The sequence below is a fragment of the Ambystoma mexicanum genome, chromosome 7p, assembly GCF_040938575.1.
Source record: "Ambystoma mexicanum isolate Mex_15411 chromosome 7p, UKY_AmexF1_1, whole genome shotgun sequence".
In the NCBI taxonomy this organism is placed as follows: domain Eukaryota; kingdom Metazoa; phylum Chordata; class Amphibia; order Caudata; family Ambystomatidae; genus Ambystoma; species Ambystoma mexicanum.
This window is the reverse complement of record NC_090939.1, coordinates 903,270,295-903,292,865: the sequence shown is the minus strand read 5'-3', so window position 1 is coordinate 903,292,865 and position 22,571 is coordinate 903,270,295. Positions and strand designations below refer to the sequence as shown.

Here is a 22,571-nt window from a genome sequence, read left to right as displayed (position 1 = left end):
TGAAGAGGAGGGTAGTTTCATCAGTGGCGTAAAATGGGCCTTATGGGTAAACAAATCTATGGTGTCCATGATGGTAGTATATCCTCGGGAAGGTGGTAACTCCACTATGAAGTCTGTAGCGATGATTTCCCATGGTTTAGAGGGTAGAGTGGGCTGCAGAAGAAGACCCGCCGGTCTCTTGTTATCATGTTTATTTTGGGCACAGGTTATACAAGTCTGAATGTATTGCTGCACGTCAGACTTCATTTTAGGCCACCAGAACTGTCTCTGTATAAGACGGAGGGTGTTGTTGATACCTCGGTGCCCGGAATGAAGTGTGTCATGACAAAGGTTTATTATCTTTTGCTGTAGCTTCCGTGTAGGAATGAATAGTGCGTTGTCCTTGAATAAGCAGCCTTCCTTGGCTTTTCATTTCCAGAGATTTCGTGTTGAAATGTCCTTCCATAATTCCGAGGATTGGGTCTGCGATTGGACTTCTTCCAGGAGATTAACTGCTTGGGCTACGAAGATCGTGGGAGAGAACATTTTAGGAAATGCCTTATCTTCAGTGGTCACGTAGTCAGGACGGCGAGACAAGGCGTCAGTAATCAGGTTCTGTGATCCAGGGACATGGTTAATGTGGAACTGATACTGGGCAAAAGAGTAGGCCCAACGTGCCTGAAGACTGTTCCTGCACTCCAGTGAATGTAGAATCTGAAGGTTTTTGATGCTCAGTACAGACTTGGACCGGATGTCTGGCTCCCAGAAGTAGGTGTCGGCATTCAGTGAAGGCTTGGCGAATGGCTAAGAGTTCCTTTTCCAGGACGGAGCAGTGCGTTTCACTAGGAGTTAAGGTTCTTGACAGATAAGCAACAGGGTGTTCCTAATCGTCCTCCATCTTCTGCTTCAACACTGCTCCTATGGCGTATTTAGAGGCATCCGTTTCCACTAAAAAGGGTCGACTTGTATCGGGTTGAGCCAATATGGGAGCTTGTGTGAACTCAGTCTTTAAACGCTGGAATGCAGTTTCTTGTAAAGTTGACCAGACAAATGGGGTGTCCTTCTTTTGTAGAGCCACTATGAGTTGTACAATCTCGGAAAAGGTGGCTATGAACTTCCGGTAGAAATTGGCTAGTCCTAGGAAGGATTGGATTTGTTTCACGGATGTGGGAGTAGGCCAGGCGAGAATGGCCTTTACCTTTGAAGGGTCCATGCCAATCCCCTCTGGACTAAGGATAAATCCCAGATAGTGCACAGAGGTAACGTGAAACAAACATTTTTCAGGCTTTTCTAAAATGTGATGTTCCCGGAGTCTTTGTAGAACTGCCTTGACATGTCCTTCATGCTTCTGAGGGTCCTTGGAAAAAATCAATATGTCGTCCAGATAGACAATGACGAAGAGAAACAACATATCAGAGAACACCCTATCCATAAAACGTTGGAAAACTGCTGGGGCATTGGCTAGTCCAAAGGGCATGACCAGGTACTCGTAGTGGCCAAATGGTGTTCTAAAGGCGGTCTTCCACTCGTCTCCTTCCCGGATACGGATCAAATGGTAGGCACCCCTGAGATCCAATTTGGTGAATATTACGGCTCCTCTCACAGCTTCCAGGATATCCGAGATCAGGGGAAGCGGGTACCGATCCTTGAGAGTGCATTGATTTAAGCCTCTATAGTCGAGGCAAGGTCTGAGTTCCTTGGTATCCTTCTTGGGAATGAAGAACAATGAAGCACCCGCTGGAGATTTCGAGGGTCTTATGGTGCCATTTTCAAGATTAGTGTCTAGGTATTCCCGAAGGGCCTTTTTCTCGGGTTCGGAAAGAATGAACATTCTGCCAAAAGGAATTACAGCTGATGGATCAGTATCTATGGCACAGTCTTCGGGCCTGTGAGGGGGTAAGGCCTGGACTATGGCAGTAGAGAATACATCAGCATATCCCTGATAGGCCGCTGGAACTTGTATGATATTGGAAACCATGAGTGGTGTTTCTTAGTCTCTTGGTGGTTCTTCTCTGAGCCCAGGAATAATGATCCTGCTGTTCAATTGATATACGGATTGTGCTTTTGTAACCAGGGCATTCCCAAAACCATGGGGTAATGGGCTGACTTAATGATGTCGAATGTAATCCGCTCTTGATGATGGTTTATGGAAAGTTGGATCTCTTTAGTTTGCAGGCTTATGGTCCCTGAAGAGAGTGGTCTTCCGTCTATTGCTTCCACTGGCTGCATGGTGTTTCGGGTCTCGTACGGAATATGATGACTAACCACCCAGTCTTGATCAATGAAAATTCCCATAGCTCCGCAGTCCACCAAGGCCAGAATTGGATAGGTCTTGTCTTTGGAGGGCGACACGAAAGCCTGTAGTATCACCAAACTGTTTTGTCCAGGAGAGTTCAAGGATGGAATTGATGTGGAGCAAACACCTCTCTCCCGAATCTCTGCTCCATTTAAGATCGGGAGCTGGCGTTTCCCGAACGCTGAGGAGGTGCCAGAGGACATTCCCTGACCAAATGTTTGTCTGAAGCATAATACATACACAAACCCGTATGGATCGTTCTCAATCTTTCTTGAGGCGATATGGGTCCACAAAAGGCTCCAATTTGCATGGGTTCAGGTTCTGGGGCTGGACTTGGGTTTGCGTCCGATCAAAGGACGTCTTGGGTGGGTTTCCCTTGGATTTCTTTCTTTCATCCTTCCTTTCCTGGATGCAAAAGTCTATTTGCAAGGCCAGGTCCATTAGTGCTTGGAATGAATTTGGTCTGGCCACCCTGGCCAGTTCATCCTTGATCTCTTTGTTTAGGCCTCTCCTGAACAGGGTAAAACTAGCCTCAGGGGACCAGTCTGCTTCCTTGGCCAATTGTTTAAATCTGGTCACATAAGTGAGCATATCTTGGGAGCCTTGTTGAAAGTCCAGCAAGGGTTCTTGGGCAGTATAGACCTGCTCTGGACGGTCAAACATGCCTTTAAGGGCCTGTATGAACCCATCGTAGTCGTCTAGGAGGGCATCACCGGAGTTGACAAAGGGTGTTGCCCAAGTTAAGGCATTGCCGGAAAGGTGGGATATGATGAAACTCACCTTAGCCCTAGGAGTCGAAAAATAATAGGGCTTGAAGGTAAAGTGGACCAGGCATGAATCCAGGAATCCGCTGAGTGTTTTTGCCGAACCATCATACTTGTCAACAATACCGCCCAACAGGGCACCCTCCTTTGTAGCAGAATCCCGGGATAAGACCAATTGTTTGAGCGCTGCGTTTTCCGCCTTAAGATTTTGAACCTTGGTTGATAGTTCTTGCATGCGTCACATTAAGTCCTGCACGGCGGCTTCCATCTCGTTTTTAGGTTCGGTCGGGTAGCGTCTCAAACTGTCAAGGAGTTCCCCCCTCCTCACCTGGGTCCGATGTTTGCCGGTGACTTCGATCACTGCCTTCTTGCAAACGCTCCTGGTCTTGAACAGTGCTGCTCGAGATTCGTCTGGTTCCAGGTTGCGTTTAGTTCCGGGATCATGGAGTCCAGGAATCCGGGAGACTGGAAAAGGCTAGAAAGCTCGGAACCAGGAAGGGGGAAAGGAAAAGGAATGGGTAATAGCACTGGGACAAGGGAAACAATACCGCGAGCTACGAACAAACGTCTGGGCTACTCTGCAATAGCATTGAGACGCGCGGAGCTGCGGAAGGCGTGGTCTATAAATAGACCACGCCGCGTTCAGCGCATGGAGCGAGCAAGGGCTTCAGCTCTGGACGGCCATGTTGGAAGTAGTACGGAATGCAAGCCCCATTGAGACAAGGACCAGGAGGTCCAAAAGGGGCGTGATCTGAAGTTCATGACATCAAAATCATTTTTTCACTAGAATAGCAAGATTACAATTCTGAAACCTTTGAGTACTGAACTTGTACGAGTGAAGACTAGTGTCTCCACCTTGACGTATTGGTAGAATGGACTATATACAATGCGTAATGCTTTTTCTTGCCTTACTCAGAACACATTCCCACATGGCCATGCTCGTCTTCATGGCCAGTAAGTTATCCAAAAGCCAGGACTCTGCACTTAACCTGTAGCCTTGGTACAACAACCACTTCTATATCTATTTGGCAAAGTCTAATTCACCCGACATATAAATCTGTGTACTGGTGATTACTAAGAACTTGCCCACCACTTGCTAGTAGATTCACATCACAGCATTAGTACCTTGCATGGATCGCGGGTCTACATTCACTGAACTGGTCTCGATTGAGAGATTATTGGATCTGTGACAAATACCAGATTCTAGGGAGTAGTTAACCAGAATTGCTTTTATATGTTCTATTCTAAAACTTCATTAAAAACTCCTTTCCCTTCTTACTTCATCCCCTTCCTATGGGTTACATTCCACTAAAAATATGTTCATGCAGATAATCCTCTTCTTTCTCAGTATTGCCTCAGTCTCCCTTGCAAGTTCTTCTTATCCAAGAGAACCATCCAGCGGTCTCTTTAACAAAGGGTTGGGATTTGTTTTCATACTGTACTTCACTGTATTGCAGAACACTGACTCAAAGTTGCCCTGTCCACACAGGCATGGATGGCAATTGGAAATTGAGTTAATCTGTGCATGCAGAGAAATAGATACATGTACAAAGGGGGTGATTCTTGGTCGGGTATAAAACCTGTGGCTCCCTGGATATTTTGGACTATGACTGCCATTATCCTTCACTATTGACTACTGTCTAGGTTAAAAGGAAGCTGTACAAAGGTCGACTAATCCTGGTGCTGGGCAATATGAGGCATTTGAGGTTTCTGCTGATATCCCACTAGCGAACACTACAATTGCAAACAGTAGCCCCAGAAAGATCAAAAGGGACCCAGTACTATTAAATGGGGTGGACGATGTCCCTTCACCTACTTGAGCAAAACCCATTGCTTTGGCCTTGTACTCATCATCCAGACTTCAACAAAAAAACAACAGGCAGGAACATAATGCTCTTATTGAGTAAACAACAGTCCACAGACACAGTGCTTGCTCGAGGTACACACAATATTTATGAATAGCTTGTATCACTCAATCAAGATTGGTCTGTGGTGGATAACTTTCAACACCACCACCTTCCAAACTTAAATCGGAATGTAATATTTGTTGTTTGCTGAGATTTCGCTAAAGGTATTTTCTTGAAACCCCCCGGTAAATATATAAATCATAGGTGTAAGTGTTGTCTGCTTCCTGGCAACCTCCTGCTCTAAGGCTTCAGTTCATTGCTGAAATACAGGTCCCTGTAGCAACTGCTTCACATGAAAGTACAATTTATTTAGTATTTACTGGACATTTGTAAGGCACCTATACACAAGTGTTTCCAGTCGCAACAATGCAAAAAAGGCAAAGTGGAATTACAGGAAAACAACAGTAACGGTTGTACTAGGCCTGGGAAGGGGGAGACAAAAAAGTGCAGATGAGGGACACACATGGACACAAATATTGGCTGCAGGGGGTTTGAGATGGACTTGTCCCCATGAACTTGGGATGTAGCATGCCCTTTCCCAGCTATGTGCTAAAAACCGCAGAGTTTTCCGTTAGATGTCATAGACGCAATGTGCACCTGTGGAAAAACAACACAGGTGGTGCCTTGTCATATGGAAAAAGGTGTGCTTAACCTTCCCTTAGTTTTTTACAGGGCAAAATTAGCATGAAGTTCCTCTTTTTGGATTGATCCATTGACAAAGTCTCCTTTACAAAATACACTTGGTCACACCAGCAGGGTCATCAAAACAGGAATTATTTAGAGGCTCTCCTAATTAAGAGTATATTACTTAAACACATATGGGTGTCCAATATATAGAGGCAGATAACAATGTACTTGAGTTAGGGCAAAGCACTTGCACTCAGCTTTCCCTGATGGCTGCCAATTTCATTCACTATTGATGGAATGCATAGTCTTAATGTTTCTAACTCTCAGTGGCATATTCCCAATTGTTCAAACAGTGGTGAGAATCATTCTTTGTCCCTTCCTTTCTCTATTAAAATGTGTTATGCGCTCATTAATATCTTAATACTATGCAAGGAACCTGTGGGCTTAGCCACATCCTTTTACCCATCGTCTTATGAGGGCATGAAAAGGAGGTGGCCCACTTAACCTGGGCAGCCTGAGTAAAAAGACGTGGCCTTTCACCACCAACCTACGCCATGTACTTATCCTTTCTTAGCGTAAGAGTTAAAATGAAGGAGCAGGTAGATGCTTCCATAAGAAACCAACTCAAGACAGATAAACCCATGATGTACATCACTGAGTAAGCCACCTTGGCTGGAAAATGTCTGGGGTTACGTGTGGTGTCGTGCTGATGGAATGCAATAAGCAGTTCATGCAGGTACTACCCCTTTGGAGTGGCACAAAGCCTGAATTCCATATGGTATAACTCCCTGTAACATCAACATAGGCAAAAAATATATGGTCTAAAATGTTGCCCAGAGCAATGCTAGTGGCTATGATTTATTCAAAACCTTTCAAACATCAGTCTTCAGTTTAGCATTGGCCACCCTAAGTGGGATAGGTATGCCCAGATGTAGGTCCAGAACCTGCTGTGCCTACAGGCCTGTGCTACACTTCACTGACATATGTTAGGCATTGCTCGTATCCCGTGTAAAAAGGATCTTCCAAAGATGACAATTACTGCATAAAATGATGTAGGTAAATAATCAAACCATTCAGTAAGCTGGTATGATTAATAACTGAGTATATGGATTTCAAGACCACTAGTATTGATGTATTCTGATGAAACATGATGTCTGCCTTTTATTGGGTACTGATATGATTTGATAAGTCATTTATAACGTGCCTGTACACAAGTGTTTCTAGGCGTAATATACAATTGAATCTGTACGTTTTATTAGGTTTTATTAAAGATGAAATAACGTGAAACCTTGATGTCAGTTTCATAGGAGTAATTTGATGTCCAGGTTTGAGAACAAATGTTCCATTTGTGAGTGAGGTACCTCTCTTGAAGATTCTTCCATCTGGTTGTTTAAATCTTTGATCTTTTGCTCAAGTTCGTCAAGATTATTTATCCTTAATATTCGCTCTTCTTCCAGCCGTGTCAATTCTTCCTCAACGCACGCCAGTTCTTCTCCACTTTGGTCATCAACTGTTGCTTCGATTGTCTGCAAATAATAGTCAGAATGTTATGGCACTATGTCAGATGCTGCTTTTGCTACACAGTGACAAGCTAGCAAAAAGCTAAAAAAGAAAGCACATTTAAAACATTTTTAAGGATTTTTAAGTCTTGAGTAGAAGTGATGCTTTACTCTTGTTGACCCTAGAAATTATTCTCAGGATTTTAATACTGGGGAGCATTTATGAGGCAGACAAGCAAGTGATTTCTTCTCTGGAAACTAAAACTGACCACAAGTGTTGTATCAGCGACGCATAGACAACATAATTTCGGGTGGTGCCAGTGGTATTGTTTTTAGCTCATCAAGGGCTGATGTTATTAGCACGAAGACGATACCCCTGAACAACTACCACTGAAAACTGACTGCTACACAACCACTACACCAGTCAACAGACATTGTAAGAATACCTTTTTTTAACATGGGAAAGATACAATATGGCATTTGTTTTTTTAATTAATTAGTAGAGGTTGCTTTTAACATGTCACTTTGGTTCCATGTGTTAATAACCCTGCAGAAATATCGGCATACAAAAATATCACCATATTGTTGCAGTAATATTAAGCCATGGAACCTGCAGGGGACACCCCCGCAACCCCCATAAATAATTGTTTTAATGGCGCGGGGGACACCCCCGCAACCCCTGGTCCAAATAACCCCATAAAGTATCCACACTAATAATATTGCCTATGGCCTTACCCCACGACCATATATATGGCGATATTATTGGTGGGGATAATATTACCTGATACCATCATTTTGCAGTACAAGATGCATCTGAATGCTAGGAAAGATGGACATGGACAAAAGGAACAAGAAAAATCAAGTCATTGCAAGTAAGCAAGCATTTTCACAATTACTCAGTGGTATACAATCAAATTTGTTTTTTAGGGAGCAGCCAAACAATATTAGGTTAGTGTATTGGGAATGCAATGGACCCAAACATTCTGTTTGAAGAACCACGCCCTGCTTAGTCTATTCTTACTTTTGTGATTAGGCTCCATCCTGGTTTCAACTTTTAGATTTGACCACCACCTCTGCAAGTTTGCAACCTGCCTGTTGATTTCTCCTGATGCAATGGCCATTAAATTTGAAGGTAATGGTAAAACAGAGCTGGTCAAGATGAGGAAAAATGAGTTTAGGTACATGATTAATACTATAGCGTTAAGCACCCGTTCCAAAGGCAGGAATGGGTGTTAAAGGGACAGGACCTGAGTTAAAGGCCGGAGCGAAGGCAGGGCATTTAATGAGGGCCCTGGGATGTTAATCCCCTTTCCAGTCCTTGGTAGGATGCTTAACGCTATTAGCACCCGGGGTTGCTAATCCGGTAACCTGGTGTGCTGAGAGCAGTGTATTTTTTTTTCTATTATCGTAACGCCTCGCGGCATCCAGTTCATGGAAAGAAAATACTTACATAAAATGGTCGCCACAGAGCGAAGGCAGGGCTCCTTATGGAGCCCCTCTTCCATTTTCAAGGCAGCCAGCAAAGGGAGACGGAGCGAAGCTGCGGCGGCATGCTTGGCCCCGCCACAATCAGGTAAGTGGTACTAGCGAGGGGGCTTGGGGTTAGTTCAAAAATGAAGGGAATGGAGGGTGGGGAGAAGATGGCGCTTTGGGTGGAGAAAGCAGCCATCGGGTTCCATTGAGTAATGGCTTAGATCAGTAGTTCAAGCCTCCGATCCAAGGAACCTAATTGGCTGCTTCCCCCGATCCCAGGCGGTAGCAAAAGAAATATGGAAATTGAGTCCAGATAGGAGAATTTACTTAAAGCAACTCATGGTCATGACAGAAGAATTCCTGAGAAATAGTCTCACATAGAAGCAAATAAGCTGATCTCATCCCTCTCATGACTATTCCTGTATAGACCTTTATGAACATTTTAAAACTAGGAAACTCTTTTTGCTCTGTCCTGGAACATTTGGTGGCGTGTAGAGAAGTCTTTCTTGAGTTTACGATAAACTAAATATTACTGGCCCTTAACAAACAAAGCATCGAAAAAGCACCAGGTACACATAATCCCCATTGACCTTTTTAAGATTGATTTAGCCCTATGGGCACCTATTTTACTGAAATCTTTTAATCTGATAAACATATGAACCGCCTCTACCCTGGCGATCATCAGTCATTGTCCCGATTTATAAAAAGGGAGATTTCTATGATCCCTTGAATTTTAGACCAATTTCCTTATTGGATAGCCTTGGATAGCCTTGACAAGGTCTTTGCTAAAGGTACTGGCCAGTCGTTTACTTACCTACATTGAAGAACATAATCTGCTTCACCACACCCAGGATAGATTCAGAAAGGTTTTATGTAGTATAGAACAGGCCTTTAGACTCTCTTTGATTGTACAAAAATATATAGCCCTCAAGGCAATGCCCTTGTTTTGGTCTTCATTGACCTAAAGGCAGCCTTAGATGATGTTGAAGCCTGTTTTAGACAGCATTGTTTGAACATGGGTTTCTGTCTCAGCTGATTAATTGAATAAGGGCACGTTACACTGATAACACTGCAGCAGTTAGGTGGGGGCATAAAAGTGAATTTACAAAGTCATTTATGGTAACCAAGGGGGTCAGGCAAGGATGTGTCGTGGCCCCATATTTATTTACCTGATTTATTAATGATTTTGCTAAATCCTTACTTGTGAAACAAACAGAAGCACCAATGACTATAAGAGAACGTCTCAACATTCTTCTGTTTGCAGTTGATGCCGTCCTCTTATCTACATCTCCACAGGGCTTAAATAAGGTTAACTACTTAGGCAGGCGATTTAACAAGAAACGGGACTGGAACTCTCATATTCAGAAAAGTAATATCATTATGAATAGAAGAACCGGGGCTCTCCTGGGCGTCTCTGGAAAATTCGGGGGTATGGTAATAGAACTGACCGTAGAAGTCTTTAAGGCACAAAGACAGTCAGTAGTTTTCTTTGCTGCTGAACTTTGGAGGCATCGAGACACCTCCAAAATGAAAATAGCAGAAAAAATGTTTTTTAAGAAGCCACTGGGAGTACATGTTGGCACCCTGAGTTCAGCAGTTAAAAGGGAACTTGAACAAAGTGGAATATAATACTACACCCAGTTAAAACCTCTAAACAAATTGTGTTTCAAGGCGCCACAAGACAAAAAAAGGGGGGAACAAGGGAGAAAGATAACAATAACGGTCCTAATCAGATTGTGCAAGTGCAGCAACAACAAGTGCAAGCGAGAGGAGGGGAAGGGGAGTGCCGGTTTGCATGAAATGCGAAGTGCTAGTGTGGGAAGGAGCGGAGTGCAGGGCAAAGAGGAGAGAGTGCAAGTGAAAGAGGGAGCTGGAGGGGGGAAGGGACAGAGGGGCTAGGTGAGTGCTAATGGGTGGCAAAGGTGGGCAGGTTCCTGGGAATGCATGGGGTGCAGGGTTAAGAGTCTACCTGCTAAGTGCGAGTAAGGGGATGGACGGGGGGGGCTGGAGCCCTATAGAATTCAGAGGAAAATCAGGCAGCCCATCACAGCGGCAGATATTGCCTTTAGCAGGGGAGAGGGAGAGGGAAGGAAGAAGGGAAAAGCAGGGTCTTGAGGAGCTTCCAGAACTTATGGAGATCTGTCCCAAGCCTGAGAGGGGCAGGGAAACCATTCCATAGGGAGGATCCTGTGGAGGAAAGAGATCTACCCACAACTCTCTGCTTAGAGAAGCGTCTGATCTGCCCAGAGTTGAAGCTAGAAGAGCGAAGGGCTCTAGCAGGGAGGTCTTTAGGGAGAGAGAGATTGATGTAGGGTAGCCCCAGGCCCCAGAAAGCCTTGTGGATGATACAGAGGGTCTCGTAGTTGATCCTAGCGGCAACCGGGAGCCAGTGGAGAGATATTGGGGCTGGGGAGATGCGGTCCTTGAGCTTGAGGCCAAGGATAATTTTTGCAGTACTATTCTGGAGTAGTTGAAGGGGGCGAAGGGAGGATAAAGGAAGACTGAGGAAAAGGCTGTTACAGTAGTTCAGTTTAGAGAGGACCAGAACTCTGGTGACATTGAGGTTCTGTGTGAAGGCGAGGAAAGGGAGAATGCCTCTGAGGAGGTGCAGTTGATAATGGGCCCTCTTGTCAATGTCCGCAATGTGAGGAAAGAAGGAGAGAGAGGAGTCGAGGGGAGGGGACACATAGAGGGTGGCCAGAGGGTAGGAGGGAAGAAGGGAACTGGGGTCCCAATGAGAAGGATCTCAGTATTAATGCCATTAAGGCAGAGATCATTGGCCACACACCATGCCTGAATAACAGTGAGACAGTCAGGGATGAGAGAGGAGGAAGAGGAGGCAGTCGAGGGAAGCTTGAAGGAGAGCTGCGTTTCATCTGCATAACACTGGAAGTGAGGGGTGAAGGAGGAGATCAGGTGGCCCAGAGGGGCAAGGTGGATGTTGAAGAGCCACAGCGAGAGGATAAATCCTTGAGGGACTCAGCAGGTGGAGTTTGTGATGGGGGAGAGGAAAGGGCCCAGTTGAACCTGGGGAGGTTGGTCAGAGAGGAATGAGGTCAACCAGCCCAGTGCCTGGCCCGTGATGCCAAGGGTGTCACAGAGCCGGTTTTTCAGGGTGGCATGATTGATCATATTGAAGGCAGAGGAAAGATCCAGAAGGATAAGACAGATGGACAGTTGGAATCGAGATTTGAGAGCAAGTCATCACAGGTGTTCAGGAGAGCAGTTTCCGTGCCTCTGGCTGCTCTGAAGCCAGACTGGTGGTCGTGGAGACAACCAACATATTCAGTATGGTGGATCAGTTGGGAGATAACCAGCTTCTAGCTTCTCCAGGAGTTTGCCCAGGAAGGGGATAATTAATAATAATAATAATAATTTGGCATTTATATAGCGCTACGAACCCTTAGGTATCTGAGCGCTGCTTATTATTACCCACGGTGTGTGGTGCTCATTTATCGACCTCGGAAGGATGAAACGCTGAGTTTGGCGCTGCCGGGATTCGAACCTACGTTCGCAGGCTCTGCACTGATGTCAAAGCGAGCGCTCTACTCGCTGTGCCACTTGACCGGTGTGGTAGTTAGCCAGGCAGGTGGGGTCAGCAGAGGGCTTTTTGAGGAGAGCATGCACAATATAGTGCTTGAGGCGTAGCAGGAAAGAACCAGTGGCAAAGGAATGATTACAGAAATTGGCCAAGGCTGGCAAAAGGGAGGCAATGTTGTCCTTGATAGTTCTAGAGGAACAGGGAAGCACCTGTTTGGAGGAGACTTACATATAGTGGACCTCTCTAGAGACCTCATCCGGTGCTATGGGCGAGAAAGAGGAGAGTAGGAGGGATGAGGAGAGGGGGGACAAGGGAGGCCTGAGAGCCGGGGAGGGAAGAGGTAGGGGTGTAGAGGATAGTGAGGACAGGATGTGGGTTAAGCTGTGGATGAAGAATGAGCTCAGCTATTTAAGGAGGGAATGTTGGATGTTCTGGGAAATAATCATACAAAGTCATGGGTATGGTTTCTTCATGTCAAGAATGCATTGCCTAAAATCGATTTAGATTCTTTCTGTCATAACCCAGAATCCCTACTTCCTTTAGATCTTAAACTACAAGTTCCTTTTTGGAATTGGGTTTTAATGGGCATCATGTATAGTAATGTGAGTAAGAGTACATTCCATAACTACATAAGTATCAAACTGGAAATCGGAATAAAAAAGTACCTTACCCAGAAATCTTTGTTACATTAAATGTAGGCTTCTACCTGTAAAGGTCCATACTAGAAATTGGTCCACAAAAGCTTATTCTTGTTGTCCGATGTGTAGTGCAGAGAAGGAGGATGTTTATCACTTTCTCTTTTTCTGTGCGGTATTGATGCCTCTTATAAGAAGATGGCTTTTCCCGATTTTAAAAGCAAATAACATTGACACTTTAATCACTGCTCTTGAGCTCTATAAAACACCATCCTGTGCTTCAAGAGTTTATGCGGTTGCTAGCTATCTAATTAGAGCTTGGAATTGCTGGTGGAAGTATTGTAGATGAAGTAATCGTTATTTACTGGTCCTAATGTTGTTGTGTTTGTTTTGTGTCACTAGTGGCTATTTTATATGTTTTTTTAAGATATTGTCTAAAGTTTAATTTTAGAACTTAATAAGAATTTTCAAAATATTGAGATATGTTTTTAATCAACTGTTTTCACCTGTGTCCAATGAATTTGTAAGATGTTTATGCTTTTGTGTGGATTTTTTAAAAATTGCTTTGATGGTTCTTTAATAACCGAAATAAAGCATCAATCAATCAATCACTAAATCAATCCCGATGCATGGAGTGAAATGATTAAATGGTGACAGGCAGATCTTACATTTCTTCTGGGTAGACATCTACCTAAGCTACATTTCAAATAGGATGGCCCAGTTCTGAAGTGGACTTTGTGGACAGTATACAATGTCCTGAGGGGGATTTTCTGTTTGATATGCTGCCAGGGTAGTTCCTTGAAGGATGGTGTCACTGTCACCCAGGATTCCACAGCAAACACCCTGTCACCTTATTTAGCAGACGTTTCGGGTGGTGAAACAAATGATTACTGAGTCCTGTGTAATCAGTGCTACAATAGTTCAGTCTTGTAAGTACTATGGCTGGGGTAACCTCAATCTCTTTGCTGATCTCAGCCTATGAGTGGCAGCCAAAGCAGTGGGTGGCTTCGGTTATAAAACCAACTGGATACTGCAGCAGGTTTTCTGAGCAGGTGCCCCAACTTAATTTCCATGTAAAATACAACATTAAAAGTTGATAACAACAGAGTATGTAATTATTACCAGCACTGCACTCTGGCATACCGAGGTTGGTGCTTCAAAAAGACCAGATGACCACAGCGAGGCAGACTGGCATACTTGGTACCATTGCCAGCCTAATAAAAATCCCTCTGTAAAGCACTCTGCTGCTCTTGAGCTAGGTTCACACTATATGCAATAAAAATCATTAAATAAATAACTGAATGGAGGAACATGCAATCACTCAGGGTTATCAAGCCACATTGTGCTTGCAGACTGGCAAGGCACACAATATCTGAAACATTAAGGGATTTAATGCAATTTTTCAGTGATGCAGCTTTATTTGTGTGCTTACATCAGGTTCATTCATGTTCCTAGGGCTTGCATGTTGGGATTCCTGAGCTGTGTACAGTATCTACAAAATTCAAAGTTACATAACGTTTCTACACTGTCATCTGAGAGGGTTATAACAGGACATCCTGCCTCATGCATGTCTAAACCGCTACACCCCTACTGTCCTGTGAGGTACCTGCATGCAGGAACAGTGAAGGTCTTGAAATGACAGTCATGTTTACAATGTTAAAATGTTAAGTATGATTTGCTGAAAATTAGCTTGGCAAAACTCACTGGACAACCCCAGCTGTGGGTCTATTCACTATTCTCATCAAAGACATGCATTCCTGGATGGCGTGGGGATCATTCATCAGATAAAAAAGGGCCCACAGCAATCCTTTCTCTCAAACAAAGGTCAGCCACTGTCTGCACGCGCCTCTTCTGTTAAAAAAAAGTGGATGAGAGGCATGCAGAGTTCTCAGTGTTAATTAACTCTTTATTTATCGACTCTTACTTAACATCAGAATTTAAGCAGTAAACGGTTACAGAGATGGTGCTGCCTAAGTACAACATCATTACGTTAACAACGTTGCCGGATACAGGTAGGAGAAGACAGACCATAACACCCATTGCAGTCTGAAATAGCGCGGCAGGTAACCTTCGAAGCCTGCAATAAAGCCAGCAGCAGGTGCACTTAAATGAGAGGTGGCAGTGAGTGTGAAAAGTGGTGTGCCACACACCCAGGTGTTCAGATACTAGCTGGCGCCATATAGGCCATTTATCCCCACTTAGCCTGTACAGATATTTTCACTTGCTTTGACAAAGTTCTGGTATGATGTTCAATAGGTCTTGAGTTTGATCCCATCACCACCAGCCCTCTGCAAGTGTCCTCTTGTTCTTGGCATCATGCCAGGTCTTTATGTCAAGCTTGTAATCTGGGGCCTATTTTAACCATCCACTTTAAGGCTATTTGATGTTTAGCTAGTAGCAGGCTTATTGAAGCAAATTTGTGCATTCTCATTTTGACTGTGAAGACACCCCCAAGTAGGCATAGGATTGGGTCACGTGCAAGTTCCTCACCTTTAATATCTGATAGCGCAGAGATTACTTCGCCCCAGAATGGAGCAATTTTACGGCATGACCATGTCATGTGGAGAAGGTCCATGTCGGGTCAGTCGCATTTGGGGCAGCCATTGGATCTGTCATGGGCTATATGCGAAAACCTGGACGGCGTTTAATATACTTGGTGCAAATATTTGAAGTGGATAAGCTTATGTTTGTGTTTCATCTATATGCCTTTGTTCAACTTGCAGATTCTCCCCAATTGCTCTTGCAAGATCTTTACTCCCAGACAGTGTTCCCACTCTTTTTGCCCCAGGCACTGCCTTTTTCCCCACTATAACCATTTCATATAGTGTTGAAATTGTGTGCCCCTATTTAGGGTTATTTACCAGTGCCAGCAGGGATGCTGGGAAGATTGATGCCAATTCTCTCTTGATCCTAATGTATAGGAGCATGTGCAGTAATGTCATGCTCCCCAATTCCACCATATCCTCTCTCGTTATAAAACTCCCTTGCCTGAATAGGTCTTCTAGCTTAACTATTCCAGGCGTGGCAAATGTTCCGTATATCCAGTTGGGTTTATAGTGAATATGTCGAATGACATTTACAATTTATTTTTACTAGCTAAACCAAACAAAAAAAATATACAAATTAAAAAAAAACATTCGAAATATTTTTTTTTAGGCATTATTTTTTCGACATTATTGCATTTGAAAAAATGTTTTCGACATTTTAACTGGATACCATCCAGTTGTCAAATTATATGCTCAAGTGCCAGATGTTGTCAATGAAAAGGTTGAGGGATAGTGGTTGGGGCCATCCTGCCCTCTTGATAAAGTCTGCAATTAATGTATAGCTGTGTGAACAGTGTTAATAGCACCTTTCAGTGTAGATGTCAATTTATTTGGTGTGTTTATTGCTCTTTTAGTGCTACTTCTTGAGCGTACAGGGTTGAACCGTATCACATGTTAACCTGGCTAATTTGGGTGACATAGTAATATACCTCTAGGTTCCAGACTCCTAACCCTCCCCTCTCAGTCGGGATAGTGGGAATATTCCAAGGGAACCTCGGTACCCCATTAGCCCACACCAATCTAAGCATCATGGAATGGATTCTGTTAAAGTAGGCCGCTGGGACCCTGATTGGTACATTGACGACGTGTAAAGTAGTTTAGGGAGTATCACCATTTTGATCAGGGCTACTCTTACCTCATAGATAACGGTAGCTTAAACCATTGACCAATCTGAGTTTCTATAGTATCATGCCTTTACATCGTTATCTTGTAGTAGTTTCTGTGGTTCCCTGCTGGCCTGAATCCCTAAATAGCATGTGCCTGCTGGGCACCAACAAAATCCCCATTCATCACCTATTTTGTTAGTACCAGAGGTTAGGGGAAGCAATTTGGATTTCGTCCAGTTGATCCATAGCCCGGAAAGGTGCCAAATTGTACTTCAGCGATGAATGGCTCTATGTTGCTTGAGGGATCTGTTGCATAGATTAGTAAGACATTAGCACATAGGGATGCTACCACCTTTTGTCTGTGTCTTTGTATCCCTCTATCAATGTGCTTGTCTCTCATATAGAATTACAATGACTTTATAGCCAGGGCGAAGAATAATGGTGGCAGAGGACACCTTGATGTGTGCCCTTCTCTAGAGTAAATAGCTGATTGTGTGCCATTTACCTTAACCACATCTTGTTTAAGATTTTGAATAGGAAGGGGGTCGAACGGCCTTCTCCATATCCAGGAACATGACTACCTCCTGGGATTCATGGTCTAAGTTGGAGAGGACAGCAGAGAAATCACCATTGCTGCTCTGCCTGCTCTAAAGCCCGATTGGTCTGATAACATCAGTTTATCCATGAGGGGGTTCAAGTCGCCTAGCTAGGACTTTTTCTAGAATGTTACTGTTCATGTTGAGCAAAGAAAGTGCCCTGTGGGATTGGCAATGCTTCTGTTCTTTACCAGTTTTGAGAAGGACCACTACAGTGTCCTCTCTGATCGTGGGAGGCAGTACGACCACATTTAGTGCTTCATCATATACTTCGTTCAGGAGTGGGGACACTCAATCTCTGTATTCCTTTTAAAATGTGGCCGAGTATCTGTTTGGCCTTGGGGCTTTTCCCCTGGCCAATTTGTTTATAACCTCCTTAATCTCTGCCAGTGACATGTGGGTCTTCTAACCAAGCAAGTGCAATCTCATCAGGCTACGTAGTCAGGGTCTTTGGAGGAGGCACATTCGGTGATGTGTACAATTTGCCATAGTATTTCGGAAAGGTTTACACAATCTCATCTGGGGACCTGGCTGTTGTGCTTTTCAAGTGTATTTGATCCATCCTGGATTCTTGAGTTTCACTATTTACTGGTTGAGTGAGTGTCTGCCCCAGGTGATCTGCCTAAATATTTAGCCTCCCTATTTGCCATGTCTCCGGATTCTTCCAATTTAGTTCTAATGTCAGAGAATGTCTTTTCTAGTATCTTTAGCTCACCCTCAATTTTTGTGTGGGATCCTCTGAGGGCTCTTGGCACGCCAGCCTCTGTTGCTATGCATATACTCCTTGTATATGCCTTATACGCCTCCCACAATGCATCAGCACTATCCACAGATGCTGAGTTTGGCTTGATAAAAAATGTAGATTCCTCTCCTATTTTGTCTTTGAATGCTTCATCGGATAGCAATTTCGCTTGAAGTTTCCAAGAGGTGTGAAGGCATCATGAAGCAGACACAGTCAACAGAGTCATATTTTATCTCCTACGTGCTGTTTAACTCAAAATGCAGGGTGGAGTAAGGATAACTTGCCCTATACTAAGGATTTCCCTACCTAAGGAAATCTAAGGATAGTCTGTGTTCAAAACCTATACTTGCCCTCAGGTGAACTGTATACATGGTGTAGAGATGTCAGAATAAAAATGAATAGTGTTCAAAGTAAAGTTCAGAGCATCTTCCAGTTCTTGGCTTGTAATCAGCTATCCCTCCCCCAAGTTCAAAATAGTTCACAAGGCACAGGGATTACCTTTCCCAAGAGTTCAAATCTTCCAGCTTTTCAAAACAACACAATTCCTTGGGACACTTCCCAATTCTTAAGATATTGCTCTTTTCCACTTGTTCACATAAACAGTTCTGTTTCTTGACTTCAAAATATATAAAAGTCTGTTGCAATATAAACAAAAGCACAGTTGACGTACCACGTGGTCCACTCATTTCAGGTCTCGCAACCGGTCCCCCTTCCTTGATGCTTTTTCATCAACACTGGCCACTCTTTCAACTTGAAAGTTGCTCTTTGCTTTATCCATCTGTGTCACATGCTCCGGATACTGTGTGGTGGCTTCCTTGCTTATAATGCACTTGGCACACTTTCTCCTGCCAGCCCGGTGTTCCCCCTTCTTCGTACACTCACTGGTCGGAACTAGTGGATTTGCTGCAAGGGCCTCGACTGCCACAGGTTCTCTCTCTCCCACACAGTACCTCGGTCCTTCTCCCGGCAGCCCTCTGTGGCTCCACTCACCTTGCGATTCTCCTCCTGCAGCTGGGGGCTTCCACGACTGCTTTGCTCTGACACGCCGGTTTCTCACTTTTGGTCGGCCACCGGCCTCCAGCATCCTTCAGTTCCTCTTTCCACTGCATAAACTCTACATCCTTTCTCACGTCTCGAGCCCCCCGCTTGTAACACCGCAGACTCGTAGAGATCAACCTGCACCCAGCAGTTCATATCACTGCTTCCAAAGCTGACTCCATGTTCATAAGGATGTCGGTTTGTAAAGATCTCGCCACCGTAATAAGCACAGAAAAGACTAGATCGCTCACTATGGAAACGGTAGTCATTTCTTGCTCCTGTTGTCCTCTTCTTCGTCCCAGTGCTAAACTGGTGTTCCTTAGGGAATGTGTTATAGGTAGAACAGGGAAGGGGCTGACAATAGCCTATGAAGGCTTGTGGGATAGAGGGTTCATACTGAAAAGGAAATGGGGGATACCATGTCTCATCTAAGGAAGTCCTCTCCCCAATCCACAAGTTCCCTACACCCGGGTGATCCTCCCTCACATATCCACCCCCAGGGTCAGGATCCAAGAGTGCTGGCCTTTCCCTGGCCACCCGAGAGGAGAATACAGGGGGAAAAGCAGTGAGGACGCCCTCAGGTTCCTCATAGTGGATACCCGGCTTTGTTGTACCTTGCCAAGACAGTTTCACATGCATGGTCCGACAGCATCCTTGGCCCTATGCTGCAGTCTGAGCTCGCCCTGACTGCTTGCCTGAAGATCCACCAGATAGCAATCCACCAGTGCGAGTTATGTACCCAGGAATAATATGTGTCTTCTCTCTTCTTCCTGTGCAGCAAGCACCAGGTGTATTTTGCCCCCACCCACCAAATGCATATCGTATTACCAGCTTACGGGCATGGCTGATCGGTCCAATTCAATGTCTAAATCATGTCAAAATCACTACCCATTATCACAAGATTTCATATAAAGGGACGGAGTTTGACCAATAGCTACTCATAAAAGAGAGGGCTATCGAAATTGGGACTAGTGCTAGTCGCTTGCCATACAGCGTGCCTGCAAATATTAAGTAACAGCCTTCCTAGAGCTCGAAATTGTGGGGATCTGGGAGCTATTTAGCTGCGCTTGTTGCCTAGGCGAGCCTGGTTAGCTTTACACAAACAGCTACCAGGAGCTACTATTGGCTCCCCAGGCCAACTGATGCTGAACAAACACACCTATGTCAATTGCATACTGTGCATTTGGGACAATTTAAACATAAACATTCAGACAGATCTATATGGCAGTTAAAGCATAAGTGTTCATAAATAATGAACAAAATTATATCTTTGAAAGCATCTTATGTGGAAGTTACATTTGCGAAACACTAGCTCCTCATCGCATAGTGGTAGCTCCTAGTCACTGGTTAATATGGGATACCCAGTTACTGATTTTAGCTCCTGCTTAGCCAATCTTAATTTCAAACCCTGCCTTCTAGATCTGTTACGATATGTTCGGGTTGTAGGGGAATGCTATGGTGCACAATGGTCACCACCCTCTCGCCTGGGAGGAGGAAGAGGAGTACCACCTTGTGGAATTATACTCGGGAGACAGGCAAATGCTGAAACAATATTTATTTTCAGTAGCAAAAGGCAGTGTTTTTTTTAAGAAATAATAATCAAGTCCTTCCGGTTTGCTTCACCGGTGTCTTGGCTTTCCAGAGTATGCTGGCATTAATCCCAACTTGGTCCTATCTCGTGGTGTCCGGATAGGCCCATCACTCCGGTTCTCCCTCCACTCTCTTCTCCGTATCCTGTGGAATGAGAGCAAAACCATCAGTTTGTTTTGGCGCACTTTTATCACAACAGATGGTGTCAGGCCCCCGCCAATCACAGAGCGCCCAGACTAGCCCCCTTCCCATTGGCTCTTGAGGCTTTATCGCGCCTCCCTTTAAGGTTGCCGTCCCGGCGTGTTGCCATTCTCGTCCCTGTTGTAGCGGTGGACGGTTGCGTCGGTCACGTGTCTGTGGCAGCGCTGAGTATGGGTGTGCCCGGACGCTGGGTGTTCTCCTCCAGCTACGGGTAGCCCCGGGACCGCCCTGAGGAGTATGGTGGTGACGGGTCGGTCGTTTTCTCCCCGCATCTTGGAGCTGTCGTGAGCACCGCTCACCCTCATCCGGGCCCGGCTCGAAAAACAGGTGAGTGAGCCGCGGCACTGCCGCGGCTGTTAGCAGCGGTACCCCTTCCTGCTTTTGTAAGCAAATTAATGGACGTGGTATGTTGGGTGGTCACGTCGTTAAGGATCCCAGTGTCTATGGAATCGGGTGTGCTTGATTCACGCCGCGGCTCTAGCCGAGGCGTATCCTCACACATCCCCCCCTTAATACCAGGCCGATCGGGCCAGGGAGAACACCTGGACAGATAGTCAGCCACCAGCTGGAACCTGGCAGGTTCATGCAACGTGATGAAGTCGAAAGGTTGAAGGGAGAGAAACCAGCTGAGAACCCTCTGGTTAGTGTCCTTATGTTGTGCCAACCATTGCAGGGGGGCATGGTCGGTGTATAGCGTGAACCGGCGACCCAGCAGATAGTACCGGAGTGAGTCAACGTCCCATTTGATGGCCAAACACTCCTTTTCAATGGTCGAGTATGCCGTTTCATGGGACAATAGCTTCCGACTGATGAAGCACACCGGTTGCAGGTCCCCTCCTTTATCTTGCGAAAGTACGCCCCCCAGACCCTGCTTTGAGGCGTCAGTTTGCAAAAAGAAATGTTTCTGGAAGTCCGGACAGCATAGGACTGGGTTTGATGTGATCCTTCGCTTCAGGTGAACCATGGCGTTCAGGGCACTCAGGTTGTTGGTCAGGTTAGGAACGCCCTTAAGCCTCAATGCGTCAGTCAAGGGGGCGGCTATCGAGGAGAAGTCGGGGATGAATCTCCTGTAATATCCGACTAATCCCAGGAATGCTCATATTTGCTTCCTGTTGGTGGGAGTCAGTATATCGTGTATAGCCTGGGTTTTAGACAAATGAGGTTTTAGTATACCTCCACCCACTATGTGTCCCAGATATTTGGTTTCGTGGGTTCCCATCGTAGTGTTTTTGGGGTTGATGTGTAACCCTGCCTTATGTAGATCAGTCACTACTAGTTCCAGATGGTCCAGATGTGTTTTCCAGGATCGACTGTACACCACAATGTCATCCATGTAAGCAGCAGCATATCCATCATGTGGTCTCAGTATGATATCCATCAATCTTTGGAACGTGGCGGGCGCCCCATGGAGTCCAAAGGGCAGAACCTTGTATTGGTATAGACCTTGCGGGGTGGAGAAGGCAGTTTTCTCCTTATCCTGGGAGCATAAGGGTATCTGCCAATAGCCCTTGGTTAAGTCTAGCGTGCTTAAGAAATGGGCTGCTCCAAGGCCCTCTAGGAGTTCATCCATCCGAGGCATCGGATAGGCCTCATATAGGGAGACCGTGTTTAATTGTCTATAGTTCACACAAAAACGGACTGAACAGTCCGGCTTGGGAACTAGCACTATGGGGGATGACCATACACTGATGGATGGCTCGATGATGTCCATCCGCAACATCTCATCCACCTCGGATTTGATGATATTCCGTCTGGCTTCAGGTATTCGGTATGGCCTAAGCCTTACGGGTGGTCCGGGGTTTGTTTTGATCTCATGTTGTAGCATATTGGTTCGCCCGCGTAAGGTGGAAAAGGTGTCAGCATAGGGAGATAACCTGCTCTTGACGTCCGTCTTCATCTCTAGGGAAAGAGTGTCTCCCCAATTGACAGAATCCAGGGTATCGGGAACGGTGTTCAGGATCTCTTCCGATTCGGGTTCCTCGACACTCACAAAAGCGCCCAGAAGAGGCTCATTCCATTTCTTCAAAAGAT

At 45.1% G+C, this 22,571-nt stretch overlaps 1 protein-coding gene across 3 annotated transcripts in view; it reads right to left on the bottom strand.

Annotated features, from left to right (window-relative positions):
* PHLDB2 (pleckstrin homology like domain family B member 2) overlaps positions 1–22,571 on the bottom strand; it is a 705,124-nt gene that overhangs the window by 480,943 nt on the left and 201,610 nt on the right. For all 3 annotated transcript variants that reach the window (XM_069637184.1, XM_069637185.1, XM_069637186.1), the window contains exon 4: positions 6,935–7,099. In XM_069637184.1, the coding sequence (XP_069493285.1) occupies positions 6,935–7,099 (165 nt within the window). The remainder of the gene's footprint in view (positions 1–6,934; positions 7,100–22,571) is intronic.